The sequence below is a fragment of the Pelophylax lessonae genome (assembly GCF_965119305.1).
Source record: "Pelophylax lessonae genome assembly, chromosome: 3".
NCBI lineage: Eukaryota > Metazoa > Chordata > Amphibia > Anura > Ranidae > Pelophylax > Pelophylax lessonae.
Window position 1 is genome coordinate 25,438,072 of NC_138770.1, and position 14,562 is coordinate 25,452,633.

A 14,562-nucleotide genomic window follows, 5' to 3' on the forward strand; every position below is an offset into this window, starting at 1 on the left:
TGGGGTCAGGGATTCTCGTAAAATTTGGCCACCTGGATCACAAATTCCATTCTTTATGTTGGGTGTGAGATGAGAATCAGGATAAAGATCGGGACAAGCAACAGACGAGGGCATCCAAGAGATGAAGCCGGGGACCCTACACAGAAAATCAATCCAAGGAAACAACAGGCAGGACGGGGAATAGCAAGAAGGAGCTCAGAGACAAATGAGAATATTGCTCAGCCAATGGGAGATTATCTCAGCATGACTTACATAATGAAGGAGATGAGGGGGAGGGGAGGTGACCATAGATACATGGAAATTCAACTGGTTCAGCAGGGATCGGTCACATTTCCATCCATGTGTGGTCACTGCCGGATAAAAGTCACTCCATCAGCGGCTGCAGCCAATAGCTTCATCACTGATCTGTGTATTCTGAGAGCGGAGGAGCGCCCTCCATTGTCAGAATACAATAGTGCAGCGGGGAGGACTCTCCCATCCCCCTCCAATGTGTGGATGGGGAATGAGTGTAGCTTTTTTTACTCATCCTGCTGGCTGAAAGATAAAACTAAACCATGTATGGTCAGCTTTAGAAGCAAGATATATTATTCATCAACTGATCCCCCTGAAGGGGTTAATCTAGGTTTCCACACTATATATGTGTGTATCATCATCTGCTGGAGATAAAAGACCTCACAGTGACTATGGAGGAAGAGGACGGACATGAGGGGGGTTACTGGGTGTAAATAGAAAATAAGATCTTATTACCTCCTCTGCTGCCTCTTCCATCAACGTCTCCTCTCTACTTCCTCCCATCTCACCTCTCACCCGGAACTTCCTGTCTGTACCTGACATTACTTCCTGTCTGTATTCCATAGAGACTTCCTGTCTGGGTAGAAGTGAGATCACCACCTTGTGGAGCTCAGAGGACTTGCAGCCCTGAGAAACGTCTGGTAGTGTGAACACAGCCTTGTGCTGTGTGTGTATGTACTGTATATCCTTATAGATGGGTCATCTCCACTCCCACCAAGGGGGATAGAAATATATTACTGCTCGGGGGGGGGGGGGGGAGACATTTTGGCACTTTTGATTTGGCAGTAAAATTGATTGCAGATTTAGTCATGTAGAACATCTGTTATATGGATACAAAGAACCCCAGCCGAGAGTAAAGGGTTGGAAATGTCTCCCGATCCCCCGATTTGGGCAATTATTTCACCAATATAAATAGAAAAAACCCGCGCTATGTGTAACAACTCAAATACCTACAAAAATAACTTCTACCGGACTGCTGCTGTAACAAAGGTAAGAATTCCCTTTATCAACTAGAAGAGCATTATGTGTCACAGCGCTGTCCTATTGTGTGTGCACATAAATTATCCCAAATACACTAAAATATGTGGATACATTCATATATAAAGTGCTAGGGGCTCAAAATAATATTCTCTGCAGATCTACTGCTTCCACTTTACACCTACTTCACTCATCGTATGGGGTTTATCAATAAATTAAGTAAACTGATCCATGTGCAAATTCATACACAACATAAAGTGCTTTGTTCCCTGCAGATCCACTGCTTCCACTTTGCATCTACTTCATTGATATTATAATATTTGCTGCTATATTAAATAAACTAAAAATCTGTGCAAATTCATGTAATCATAAAATATTTTGTGCTCAATATAGTGTTCTCTGCAAGTCCACTGCTTCCACTTTGCATCTACCTTAATAAACGTATTTTGTTTAAAAAAAAAGTCCACAAATGAATGAAAAGTTTATAAGGTGTGAAAGTTCTTCGTGCTCCACACTGTGCCAGCTGCAGTGTAGCCACGCCTTCTTCCACCTCTTACACACGTGATGGTGAGGGCGCCCCCTTAGTAGTGCTTCCCCACTCACCAGAGCAATATGACTCCCAGCTTTTCATCTACCAGAGTCACAAACATCCTTCACACTCTCCTCACCTCCGATGGCAAAGGAACTGGATCCTCCTCGCTCACTCCTGCAAGTCTGCTGCGCTTTCTGTCAGTCTCCCTCCTAAACTCGGCTTCCTCCTCCGACCGCTGTTCCAGCAGGAGCTCCGCCTCTTCATACACACTCAGGGAGGAGAGAAAGGGGAAGGATATACAGTACATACACACACAGCACAAGGCCGTGTTCACACTACCAGACGTTTCTCAGGGCTGCAGTTCCTCTGAGCTCCACAAGGTGGTGATCTTTCTTCTACCGAGACAGGAAGTCTCTATGGAATACAGACAGGAAGTGATGTTAGGTACAGAGGACGTTCCATAGAACGTAGAGGGAGACTGCAGGATCTGGTGGCAGAGGAGGTAATAAGTAGATTAACCCCCTTCAAGGGGATCAGTTGATTAATATATCTTCCTTCCAAAGCTGACCACACATGGGTGGAAATGTGACCGATCCCTGCTGAACCAGCTGAATTTCCATGTATCTATGGTCACCTCCCCTCCCCCTCATCTCCTTCATTATGTAAGTCATGCTGAGATAATCTCCCATTGGCTGAGCAATATTCTCATTTGTCTCTGAGCTCCTTCTTGCTATTCCTCGTCCTGCCTGTTGTTTCCTTGGATTGATTTTCTGAGTAGTGACCCCGGCTTCATCTCTTGGATGCGCTCGTCTGTTGCTTGTCCTGACCTTTATCCTGATTCCTGGATCTCCTCCTCATCTCTCCTCCATATCCTCTTACATAGCTTTTCTCCACACCTGCAGTGACCCTGGGGGGATGGGAACTTGGCACCAGCATGCAGCAAAATCCATCCCCACCATTAGGAGCTCTGGAGAAAATTGTCTGCTATTTACACTCCGTTCCTCCACACGTCACCTGATCACATGAGAGATTACTTTCACACATTCCTGACAGATTTCTGTATGGTAAAAGTCAAAGTTCACTCTTCATTTTAGGAGAAGTGGGAGGCACCCGGGAACAATGATTTGGTTAGCACAGGATCCTCATTTAGAGGGTCCCTCAAATCTCTAAATGTCCCTCCATCCAGAGTCTAAATGTCCTATGACATCACACTGACATCACAGCTCCCCCCCCCCCCCCAATGTCTCTCCATCTGTCTTTTTTTTTTCTCAAGCTCTTAGGATGTGGGCGGACGCTTGGCATCCTCACTAGCAAAGTGGGACTGTTGGTCCTGCGTTGTATGTAATGATGTCAGAATGCGTGCAACAAGCTTTTACCCTGCGTAGTGTGGGGGTCCTGTGTGGGTAAATTATACCTCAGTCTGAGGTGGGGCTTTAATCAAATGGGAACCTGAATGGTGAGGTGTGGAGGATTCTGGGAATTTCATTTGATTTTACTATTTGTGTTCAGATCTAGAGTTTTCCTCCTGTGAAGTCTGGAGATCATATGACCATCACATTGCCTCCACCTCCCTCCCTGATAGAATAGAGAAATACAAAGAAGATTCTAGAAGTCACCAGAGAGATCACGGAGGAGAGGTGAGCGGTGCTGGGAATTCTGGGACATTATCCAGTAACAGACAAGGGATGTGTCTGGATGGTGACTGTATCATTGTGTGTGTCAGGTTCCTATAAGGTGTCAGGATGTCACTGTCTATTTCTCCATGGAGGAGTGGGAGTATTTAGAAGGACACAAGGATCTCTACAAGGACGTCATGATGGAGAATCAGCCGCCCCTCACATCACCGGGTAAGAGGAGACTTTATTGTAAAGGAGAGAGCAGTATGGAGGCTCCACCTAGATCTCCCATCATCTGATAAACACATAGAAACAATGTATTCAGTCAGTGTGTGTGTTTCCTACAGATGGATCCAGTAATGGGAACCCACCAGAGAAATGTCCCCATCCTCTGTATTCCCGGGATTCCACACAGGAAGGTCACACCATCCCTCACCATCATCAGGTAGATGATTGACTTTATTGTCAGTTCTGATTTATACACAGCTTTTTTTCAATTAATGTTTTATTATTTATTCAGAGTGGAATCCTCGGGGATTATAATATTGTTATTAAAGAAGAGTATAAAGAGGAGGATGAGGAGTATGGAGTGATGGAGGAGTTTTCAGAAGGACACAAGGATATGATGGAGCCACCTAATACTAGGAACCCACCAGAGAGATGTCCCCGTCCTCTGTATTCCCGGGATTCCACACAGGAAGGTCACACCATCCCCCACCATCATCAGGTAGATGAGGAACAATCACTGATAGTATCATTAGGATCTGTACATTATCTGCATTGTTACCATTGATGTCATTTTTATTATATATTCAGAGTGGAAACCTGAGAGATTCTAAAGTTGAGGTTAAAGAAGAGATAAAAGAGGAGGATGATGAGGATGGGGTGATGAAGGAGTCAGAGTTTCTAAAAGAACACAAAGATCTGTACCAGGACACCATGGTGGAGTCATCCAGCTACAGAAACCCACCAGAGAGATGTCCCCATCCTCTGTATTCCCGGGATTCCACACAGGAAGGTCACACCATCCCTCACCATCATCAGGTAGCTGAGTGACAATTATTGGCAGTTCTGATTTATACACAGCATGTTTGTTACAATGAATGTTTTATTATATATTCAGAGAGGAAACCTTGGGGATGATAATATTGATGTTAAAGAAGAGTATAAAGAGGAGGATGAGGAGTATGGAGTGATGGAGGAGTTTTCAGAAGGACACAAGGATATGATGGAGCCACCTAATACCAGGAACCCACCAGAGAGATGTCCCCGTCCTCTGTATTCCCGGGATTCCACACAGGAAGATCACACCATCCCTCACTGTTACAAGGTTGGTGAGACAGAGATTATAAAACACAGACTCATGGAGACAATGTGTGGATTTTTATGTGATGTCACAATAATAAATCTTATATTTTACAGATGATATTCTTTCATTTTCTTGATTTAGAGTGGAGATCCAATCGATATAGAATTTGAGGTTAAAGCAGAAGAAGAAGAGACGTATGTGAGAGATGATCAGCAGTCTATGGAGGAGGATGGAATAACGGGGACATTTATAGAGGAGGACACTCCTACAGAGATCAGCACAGGTGGGCCATTAACAGTAAATACATTCCTCCACCCATACTGCTCACTGATTGGTCCAGAGTAGGGCGGGGACTGGGTGATATCAGCCTGTAATCCCCTGGTCACTTTCCTGAGCTGTGTTCCCCATCCTGTATTCCTGTATTTCTCTCCGATAATCTTCCTTCTCTGTGCTGCTGACACAATTTATGTCTCTAGACTGGATTTATGGAGATTCTGGGGTTCAGCTGGCAGCAAATTATGATTTTCACCATAAGAGTTGCAAAATGTAGGCAACCTGGGACATGTGCCTTATGCCTGACTCTTTTAGGGGACCTTCTCTGTATTTTACTGGCTGTGCTGGGTGGAGGGATATGTCTGTATAGTCTCACACCCAAGTCACTGAGTGCAGTTTCAGGAGATGGGAGGCAGCGGTGTGGGACCTCTGTAACTTGTCTCATGTAAACATTTAAGCTTCCACTGATTACTGAATACCGATATTATCAGTCCTGACCTTTACACTGTATAATTTAAATTGTGCATTACATACTACTGATCCCTGCGCTATATACTCAATGTTGTACATTATATACTCCTGACCCCGGCACTATATACTCTATGTTGTACATTACATACTCCTGACCCATGCACTATATACTCTGTGTTGTACATTACATACTCCTTACCCCTGCACTATATACTCTATGTTGTACATTACATACTCCTGACCCCTGCACTATATTGTATACTCTGTTGTACATTGCATAGTTCTCATATTGCTCAGTTCTAATTTTTCTATCCTATATAATAAGTTTTATATTACATAGTCCTTACTTCTTTGACACCTATTTTCCACCAGCTGGACATTTTATATCTGATGATTTGATTGGAGGACAGACTTTTAAATGTTGATAATAATGTGATAACATCCTCCAATTTTGGAACCTTAAACAGAAAGTGATAATGAGGGAGGAGTCAGTAACCCAATGATGGTGGTCTTCTGGATCAGTCCAGTCTTCATCTTGGTTGTTCTCCCCCCATCCTCACTCTCTGACCTCTGGTGGGGCTCAGCCCCGGTGTTATTCATGACTAAATCATGGACTAAATAAGGAAGTGCAGGACTTCTTGTGTTGGGAAGATGGCAATGAGTGATAGAGGGGGAGGGGAAACTCGTCCTATAATCCCCTCATCACTGTCACTCCTATAAAAGACAGTTCTCGTTGTTTACTCACTCTTTGACTAAGGTCCATGAATAAAGAAATGAACTGGTAGGAGATCAGAGGACCCATTTACTAGTTACCTTGAGGGTGGAATTGTAAGATCCTCAGAGACAAAGCTGGCTGATGTGGGCGGAGTCCTGGTTTAGGGGAACCAATCTGCTGATGTCTAGTAATAATCTTTGTATTTCTATTTTAGTAGATGGACAGGAGATGAGGAAAACCTCAGAGGATTGTCTCACTTTGTCTCCAGACTGTAAAGTAGAAGATGAGGACATCACACAGTATAGTCCAGGAGAAAACCCGGCTACCTCAAATGTCCATCCGGCACCACACAGTGTAGATGGACCATCGTATTCCTCTTATCCCGAGGAACCTCAAACTGTGAGGGACAGTGCGGGACCATCATATTCCTCTTATCTTGAGGAACCTCAGACTGTGAGGAACGGTGCCGGACCATCGTATTCCTCTTATCCTGAGGAACCTCAGACTGCAAAGGACGGTGCCGTCCTTCCAACAGATAAGAGATTTTCCTGTACTGAGTGCAGGAAGTGTTTTCAGTCTAAATCCCATCTTAATAGACATAAAAGATCTCACTTAGGTGAGAAGCCATATTCCTGTCCTGAGTGTGGGAAATGTTTTTCAGAGAAGTCCAATCTTTATAAACATCAGAAATTGCACAGAGGTGAAAAGTCCTATTCCTGTTCTATCTGTGGGAAATGTTTTTCAAAGAAGTTAAAACTTATCATACATAAAAGATCTCACACGGGTGAGAAGATACTTTCCTGTTCTGAGTGCTGGAAATGTTTTGTGCAAAAATCAGAACTTATCATACATCAGAGGTCACACACGGGAGAGAAGCCATTTTCATGTACTGAATGTGGGAAATGTTTTTCAAAGAAGTCCAGTCTTTCCAGACATCAGAAATATCACACGGGGGAGAAGCCGTTTTCTTGTCCTGAGTGTGGGAGATGTTTTGTACAAAAATCAGATTTTGTCACACATAAGAGGTTTCACACGGGGGAAAAGCCGTATCCCTGTCTTGAGTGTGGGAAATGTTTTTCCCTGAGGTCCCATCTTTACAGACATCAGAGATCTCACACGGGGGAGAAGCCGTATTCTTGTGCTGTGTGCGGGAAATGTTTTTCACAGAAGCCCAATCTTCATAAACACCAGAGATCTCACACAGGAGAGAAGCCATATTCCTGTCCTGAGTGTGGGAAATGTTTTTCAGCTAAGTCAATTCTTTACAAACATCAGACATCTCACAGGGGGGAGAAGCCGTATTCCTGTCCTGAGTGCGGAAAAGTTTTTTTAGCGAAGTCCAGTCTTTCCACACATCAGAGATTACACACAGGTGAGAAGCCATATTCCTGTCCTGAGTGCGGCAAATGTTTTTTAATGAAGTCCAGTCTTCACACACATCAGAGATCTCATACTGGGGAGAAGCCATATTCATGTTCTGGGTGCAGGAAATGTTTTTCATTGAAGTCCAGTCTTTCCAGACATCAGAGATCTCACACGGGGGAGAAGCCACTCTCCTGTCCTGAGTGAGGGAATTGTTCCTCACTGAAGTCCTATCTTCCTGTACATCAGGGATCCCACGCAACCCTGGAGGGGGTATTAGTGCCTTGAGTGCGGGAAATGTCTTCTATATGAATGTTGGTGGACATGTGAGGAAGAAGCACACCCTGATATACACCTCAGATATACTCCATGGCTGATCTTCATCATGTAAGAAACAGTTCACAAGGAGATCAGAGATCACCAAAGACATGGATGAAGTGTTTTACTGTGTTGGCCATTGATAGCAGGAGAAAAATAAAAAATGGAGTCTTTACCTTTCATTGGCTGAGTACATTTTGTGGTGGGAGATTTCACAAACACTTAGAGGTCTGTTTTAAAAAAAAAAATAGTTGAATGAATGTGACCAGCATGCTCCCAGCTGTGATGAAAATTTGCTGTATTTTATTTCATACATTGATTTCCCTGGCTCCATCTAGTGGCCACAATCACTTGCCGACCAACCACAGTACATATACTGCTGCCGGGGAGCATGTGCAGGCAAAAAACATACATGTACTGTACATCATTCTGCCTGCTCCTGTTTAGGGGTACGACACCCCCCCCCCCCTTGGATTGCTGATCCCAGTTTTCGGTGCCAGGTGATCATGTGATCACATGTTACCTTGGCCAATCACAGCACCCTGTACCATGTTACATAGTTAGTGAGGTCGAAAAAAGACATCAGTCCATCCAGTTCACCCTATGATGTGTGTGTGTGTGTGTGTTTGATATTAACCGTACATTGTATACCCCTGTATGTTGTGGTCTTTAAGGTGCCCGTCTAATAGTGTTTTGAAACTATTGATGCTCCCTGCTGATACCACTGCTTGTGGAAGAGAATTCCACATCCCCACTGCTCTGACAGTAAAGAACCCCCTACGTATTTTAAGGTTAAACCATTTTTCCTCTAGTTTTAGTGAGTGGCCACGTGTCTTATTGTATTCCCTTTCTCTGAAAAGTTTGTTCCTTATGCTAGGGTCACCAGTACAGTATTTGTACATTGATATCATATCCCCCTCAATCGTCTCTTCTCCAGAGAGTATAAGATCAGTGCTTGTAGTCTTTCCTCATAGCTGATGTCCTCCAATTATTTTTGTTGCCTTTCTCTGGACTCTCTCCAGTTCCAGCACATCCTTCCTGAGGACCGGTGCCCAGAACTGGACAGCATGCTCCAGATGTGGCCGGACCATTGCATGCCACTGCCAAGCCTGTTGTCCACTAGGACCCCCAGGTCCTTTTCCATTTTAGATTCACCCAGAGGTTTCCCCCCCTAGTGAGGACCTTGTGTTCATATTTCTAACGCCCAAATGCATTAATTTACATTTTTCAACATTAAACCTCATCTGCCATGTAGTTGCCCCCCCCCCCATTATTTTGTTCAGGTCTGCTTGTAAGGTTTCCACATCCTGCATAGAAGATATTGCCCTGCTTAGCCTAGTATCATCCACAAATACCGAGATTGTGCTGGATATCCCCTCCTCTAGATCATTTATAAATAAATTAAACAGGATTGGTCCCAGGACAGATCCTTGGGGGACCCCACTTTCCACACCCGCCCAATCCGAGTACTCCCCATTAATCACCACCCTCTGTACTCTCCCCTGGATCCAGTTCTCTATCCAGGTACTCACCTTATGGTCCATACCTACCTTCCTTAGTTTGTACAGTAAGCGTTTGTGGGGAACGGTGTCAAATGCCTTTGCAAAATCCAGATACACCACATCCACAGACCTTCCTTTACCTAGATACATCACATCCACAGACCTTCCTTTATCCAGATACATCACATCCACAGACCTTCCTTTATCCAGATACACCACATCCACAGACCTTCCTTTATCCAGATACACCACATCCACAGGCCTTCCTTTATCCAGATATACCACATCCACAGGCCTTCTTTTATCCAGATACACCACATCCACAGACCTTCCTTTATCCAGATACACCACATCCACAGACCTTCCTTTATCCAGATACACCACATCCACAGACCTTCCTTTATCCAGATACACCACATCCACAGGCCTTCCTTTATCCAGATACACCACATCTACAGGCCTTCCTTTATCCAGATACACCACATCCACAGGCCTTCCTTTATCCAGATACACCACATCCACAGGCCTTCCTTTATCCAGATACACCACATCCACAGGCCTTCCTTTATACAGATACACCACATCCACAGACCTTCCTTTATCCAGATACACCACATCCACAGACCTTCCTTTATCCAGATACACCACATCCACAGGCCTTCCTTTATCCAGATACACCACATCCACAGACCTTCCTTTATCCAGATACACCACATCCACAGACCTTCCTTTATCCAGATACACCACATCCACAGGCCTTCCTTTACCTAGATACACCACATCCACAGACCTTCCTTTATCCAGATACACCACATCCACAGGCCTTCCTTTATCCAGATACACCACATCCACAGGCCTTCCTTTATCCAGATACACCACATCCACAGGCCTTCCTTTATACAGATACACCACATCCACAGACCTTCCTTTATCCAGATACACCACATCCACAGGCCTTCCTTTATCCAGATACACCACATCCACAGGCCTTCCTTTATCCAGATACACCACATCCACAGGCCTTCCTTTATCCAGATACACCACATCCACAGGCCTTCCTTTATCCAGATACACCACATCCACAGGCCTTCCTTTATACAGATACACCACATCCACAGGCCTTCCTTTATCCAGATACACCACATCCACAGGCCTTCCTTTATCCAGATACACCACATCCACAGGCCTTCCTTTATCCAGATACACCACATCCACAGGCCTTCCTTTATCCAGATACACCACATCCACAGGCCTTCCTTTACCTAGATACACCACATCCACAGGCCTTCCTTTATACAGATACACCACATCCACAGACCTTCCTTTATACAGATACACCACATCCACAGACCTTCCTTTATCCAGATACACCACATCCACAGGCCTTCCTTTATCCAGATACACCACATCCACAGGCCTTCCTTTATACAGATACACCACATCTACAGGCCTTCCTTTATCCAGATACACCACATCCACAGGCCTTCCTTTACCTAGATACACCACATCCACAGGCCTTCCTTTATACAGATACACCACATCCACAGACCTTCCTTTATACAGATACACCACATCCACAGGCTTACCTTTATCCAGATACACCCCATCCACAGGCCTTCCTTTATCCAGATACACCACATCCACAGACCTTCCTTTATCCAGATACACCACATCCACAGACCTTCCTTTATCCAGATACACCACATCCACAGACCTTCCTTTATCCAGATACACCACATCCACAGGCTTACCTTTATCCAGATACACCACATCCACAGGCCTTCCTTTATCCAGATACACCACATCCACAGGCCTTCCTTTATCCAGATACACCACATTCACAGGCCTTCCTTTATCCAGATACACCACATCCACAGACCTTCCTTTATCCAGATACACCACATCCACAGACCTTCCTTTATCCAGATACACCACATCCACAGACCTTCCTTTATCCAGATACACCACATCCACAGGCTTACCTTTATCCAGATACACCACATCCACAGACCTTCCATTATCCAGATACACCACATCCACAGGCCTTCCTTTATCCAGATACACCACATCCACAGGCCTTCCTTTACCTAGATACACCACATCCACAGGCCTTCCTTTACCTAGATACACCACATCCACAGACCTTCCTTTATCCAGATACACCACATCCACAGGCCTTCCTTTATCCAGATACACCACATCCACAGGCCTTCCTTTATCCAGATACACCACATCCAAAGGCCTTCCTTTATCCAGATACACCACATTCACAGGCCTTCCTTTATCCAGATACACCACATCCACAGGCCTTCCTTTATCCAGATACACCACATCCACAGGCCTTCCTTTATCCAGATACACCACATCCACAGACCTTCCTTTATCCAGATACACCACATCCACAGGCCTTCCTTTATCCAGATACACCACATTCACAGGCCTTCCTTTATCCAGATACACCACATCCACAGACCTTCCTTTATCCAGATACACCACATCCACAGGCCTTCCTTTATCCAGATACACCACATCCACAGACCTTCCTTTATCCAGATACACCACATCCACAGACCTTCCATTATCCAGATACACCACATTCACAGGCCTTCCTTTATCCAGATACACCACATCCACAGGCCTTCCTTTACCTAGATACACCATATCCACAGGCCTTCCTTTATCCTGATACACCACATCCACAGACCTTCCTTTATCCAGATACACCACATTCACAGGCCTTCCTTTATCCAGATACACCACATCCACAGACCTTCCTTTATCCAGATACACCACATCCACAGGCCTTCCTTTATCCAGATACACCACATCCACAGGCCTTCCTTTACCTAGATACACCACATCCACAGACCTTCCTTTATCCAGATACACCACATCCACAGGCCTTCCTTTATCCAGATACACCACATCCACAGGCCTTCCTTTACCTAGATACACCACATCCACAGACCTTCCTTTATCCAGATACACCACATCCACAGACCTTCCTTTATCCAGATACACCACATCCACAGACCTTCCTTTATCCAGATACACCACATCCACAGGCCTTCCTTTATCCTGATACACCACATCCACAGGCTTACCTTTATCCAGATACACCACATCCACAGACCTTCCTTTATCCAGATACACCACATCCACAGACCTTCCTTTATCCAGATACACCACATCCACAGGCCTTCCTTTATCCAGATACACCACATTCACAGGCCTTCCTTTATCCAGATACACCACATCCACAGGCCTTCCTTTACCTAGATACACCACATCCACAGACCTTCCTTTATCCAGATACACCACATCCACAGGCCTTCCTTTATCTAGATACACCACATCCACAGACCTTCCTTTATCCAGATACACCACATCCACAGGCCTTCCTTTATCTAGATACACCACATCCACAGGCCTTCCTTTATCTAGATACACCACATCCACAGACCTTCCTTTATCCAGATACACCACATCCACAGGCCTTCCTTTATCTAGATACACCACATTCACAGGCCTTCCTTTATCCAGATACACCACATCCACAGGCCTTCCTTTATCCAGATACACCACATCCACAGACCTTCCTTTATCCAGATACACCACATCCACGGGCCTTCCTTTATCCAGATACACCACATCCACAGGCCTTCCTTTATCCAGATACACCACATCCACAGGCCTTCCTTTACCTAGATACACCATATCCACAGGCCTTCCTTTATCCTGATACACCACATCCACAGACCTTCCTTTATCCAGATACACCACATCCACAGGCCTTCCTTTATCCAGATACACCACATCCACAGGCCTTCCTTTATCCAGATACACCACATCCACAGGCCTTCCTTTATCCAGATACACCACATCCACAGACCTACCTTTATCCAGATACACCACATCCACAGGCCTTCCTTCATACAGATACACCACATCCACAGGCCTTCCTTTATCCAGATACACCACATCCACAGGCCTTCCTTTATCCAGATACACCACATCCACAGGCCTTCCTTTATCCAGATATACCACATCCACAGGCCTTCCTTTATCCAGATACACCACATCCACAGGCCTTCCTTTATCCAGATACACCACATCTACAGGCCTTCCTTTACCTAGATACACCACATCCACAGGCCTTCCTTTATCCAGATACACCACATCCACGGGCCTTCCTTTATCCAGATACACCACATCCACAGGCCTTCCTTCATACAGATACACCACATCCACAGGCCTTCCTTTATCCAGATACACCACATCCACAGGCCTTCCTTTATCCTGATACACCACATCCACAGGCCTTCCTTTATCCAGATACACCACATCCACAGACCTTCCTTTATCTAGATGGCAACTCACTTCATTGTAGAAGGTTAATAGATTGGTCTGGCAAGAACGATTTTTCATGAATCCATGCTGATTACTACTAATAATACCGTTTTCATTACTAAAGTCTTGTATGTGGTCCCTTAACATCCCCTCCAAAATCTTGCAGACTACTGATGTTAGGCTGACAGGTCTACAGTTACCCGGGATATATCTCTAACATTTTTAAATATTGGTACCACGTTGGCTTTTTTCCAATCAGCTGGCACCATACCCGTCTGTAGACTATTCGTAAAGATCAAGAATAACAGTCTGGCTATCACCTGGCTGAGTTCTTTAACCACTTTACCACGGAGGATTTTGCTGTCTTACGTCCAGGCCACTTTTTGCGATTCGGCACTGTGTGACTTTAACTGACAATTGCGCGGTTCTGCAATGCCATACCCAAACGAAATTTACGTCCTTTTTTCCCACAAACAGAGCTTTCTTTTGGTGGTATTTGATCTCCTGTGCGATTTTTACTTTTTGCACTATAAACAAAAAAAGAGCGAAAATTTTGAAAAAATTATATTTTTCACATTTTTTTATATGGTGTAGCTCTCTGGTGTAGCTCAAGGTACAGGTAGTATTTCTGAAAATACTACCTTGGAGGTCCTACTCCTCAATTTAGCTCCTAAGTCCCTGAAATTGTTTTGAAGGACTCTCCATCTCCCTCTGACTTTGTCATTGGTACCCACATGTACCATGACAGCTGGGTCTTCCCCATGCCCACCCAATAATCTGTCCACCCGATTCGTGATGTCCTGAACCCGAGTGCCCGGTAAACAACAGACAGTTTGGCACTTACG

The 14,562-nt window shown here is 44.8% G+C and overlaps 4 protein-coding genes across 4 annotated transcripts in view; 3 read left to right on the forward strand and 1 right to left on the reverse strand.

The window, feature by feature from the left end:
* Positions 1-14,562, forward strand: part of LOC309550250 (uncharacterized protein) — a gene marked incomplete at both ends in the record, with an annotated part of 974,848 nt that overhangs the window by 887,116 nt on the left and 73,170 nt on the right. The gene's annotated exons all lie outside the window — the stretch shown is intronic.
* LOC309549816 (uncharacterized protein) overlaps positions 1-14,562 on the reverse strand; it is a gene marked incomplete at its 5' end in the record, with an annotated part of 247,447 nt that overhangs the window by 194,633 nt on the left and 38,252 nt on the right. The window lies entirely within an intron of this gene.
* Positions 1-14,562, forward strand: part of LOC309549812 (uncharacterized protein) — a gene marked incomplete at its 3' end in the record, with an annotated part of 143,307 nt that overhangs the window by 60,167 nt on the left and 68,578 nt on the right. Inside the window, exons 6-8 of the mRNA XM_082250315.1 lie at positions 3,938-4,144; positions 4,234-4,461; positions 4,541-4,747. Coding sequence (XP_082106441.1) covers positions 3,938-4,144; positions 4,234-4,461; positions 4,541-4,747 — 642 coding nt within the window. The remainder of the gene's footprint in view (positions 1-3,937; positions 4,145-4,233; positions 4,462-4,540; positions 4,748-14,562) is intronic.
* LOC309549815 (uncharacterized protein) lies at positions 5,245-7,799 on the forward strand (the record flags this gene model as incomplete). Its single annotated transcript, XM_082250318.1, has 2 exons — positions 5,245-5,272; positions 6,721-7,799. 2 exons carry the CDS (start codon positions 5,245-5,247, stop codon positions 7,752-7,754), a joined length of 1,062 nt encoding a protein of 353 aa, XP_082106444.1. The 3' UTR covers positions 7,755-7,799.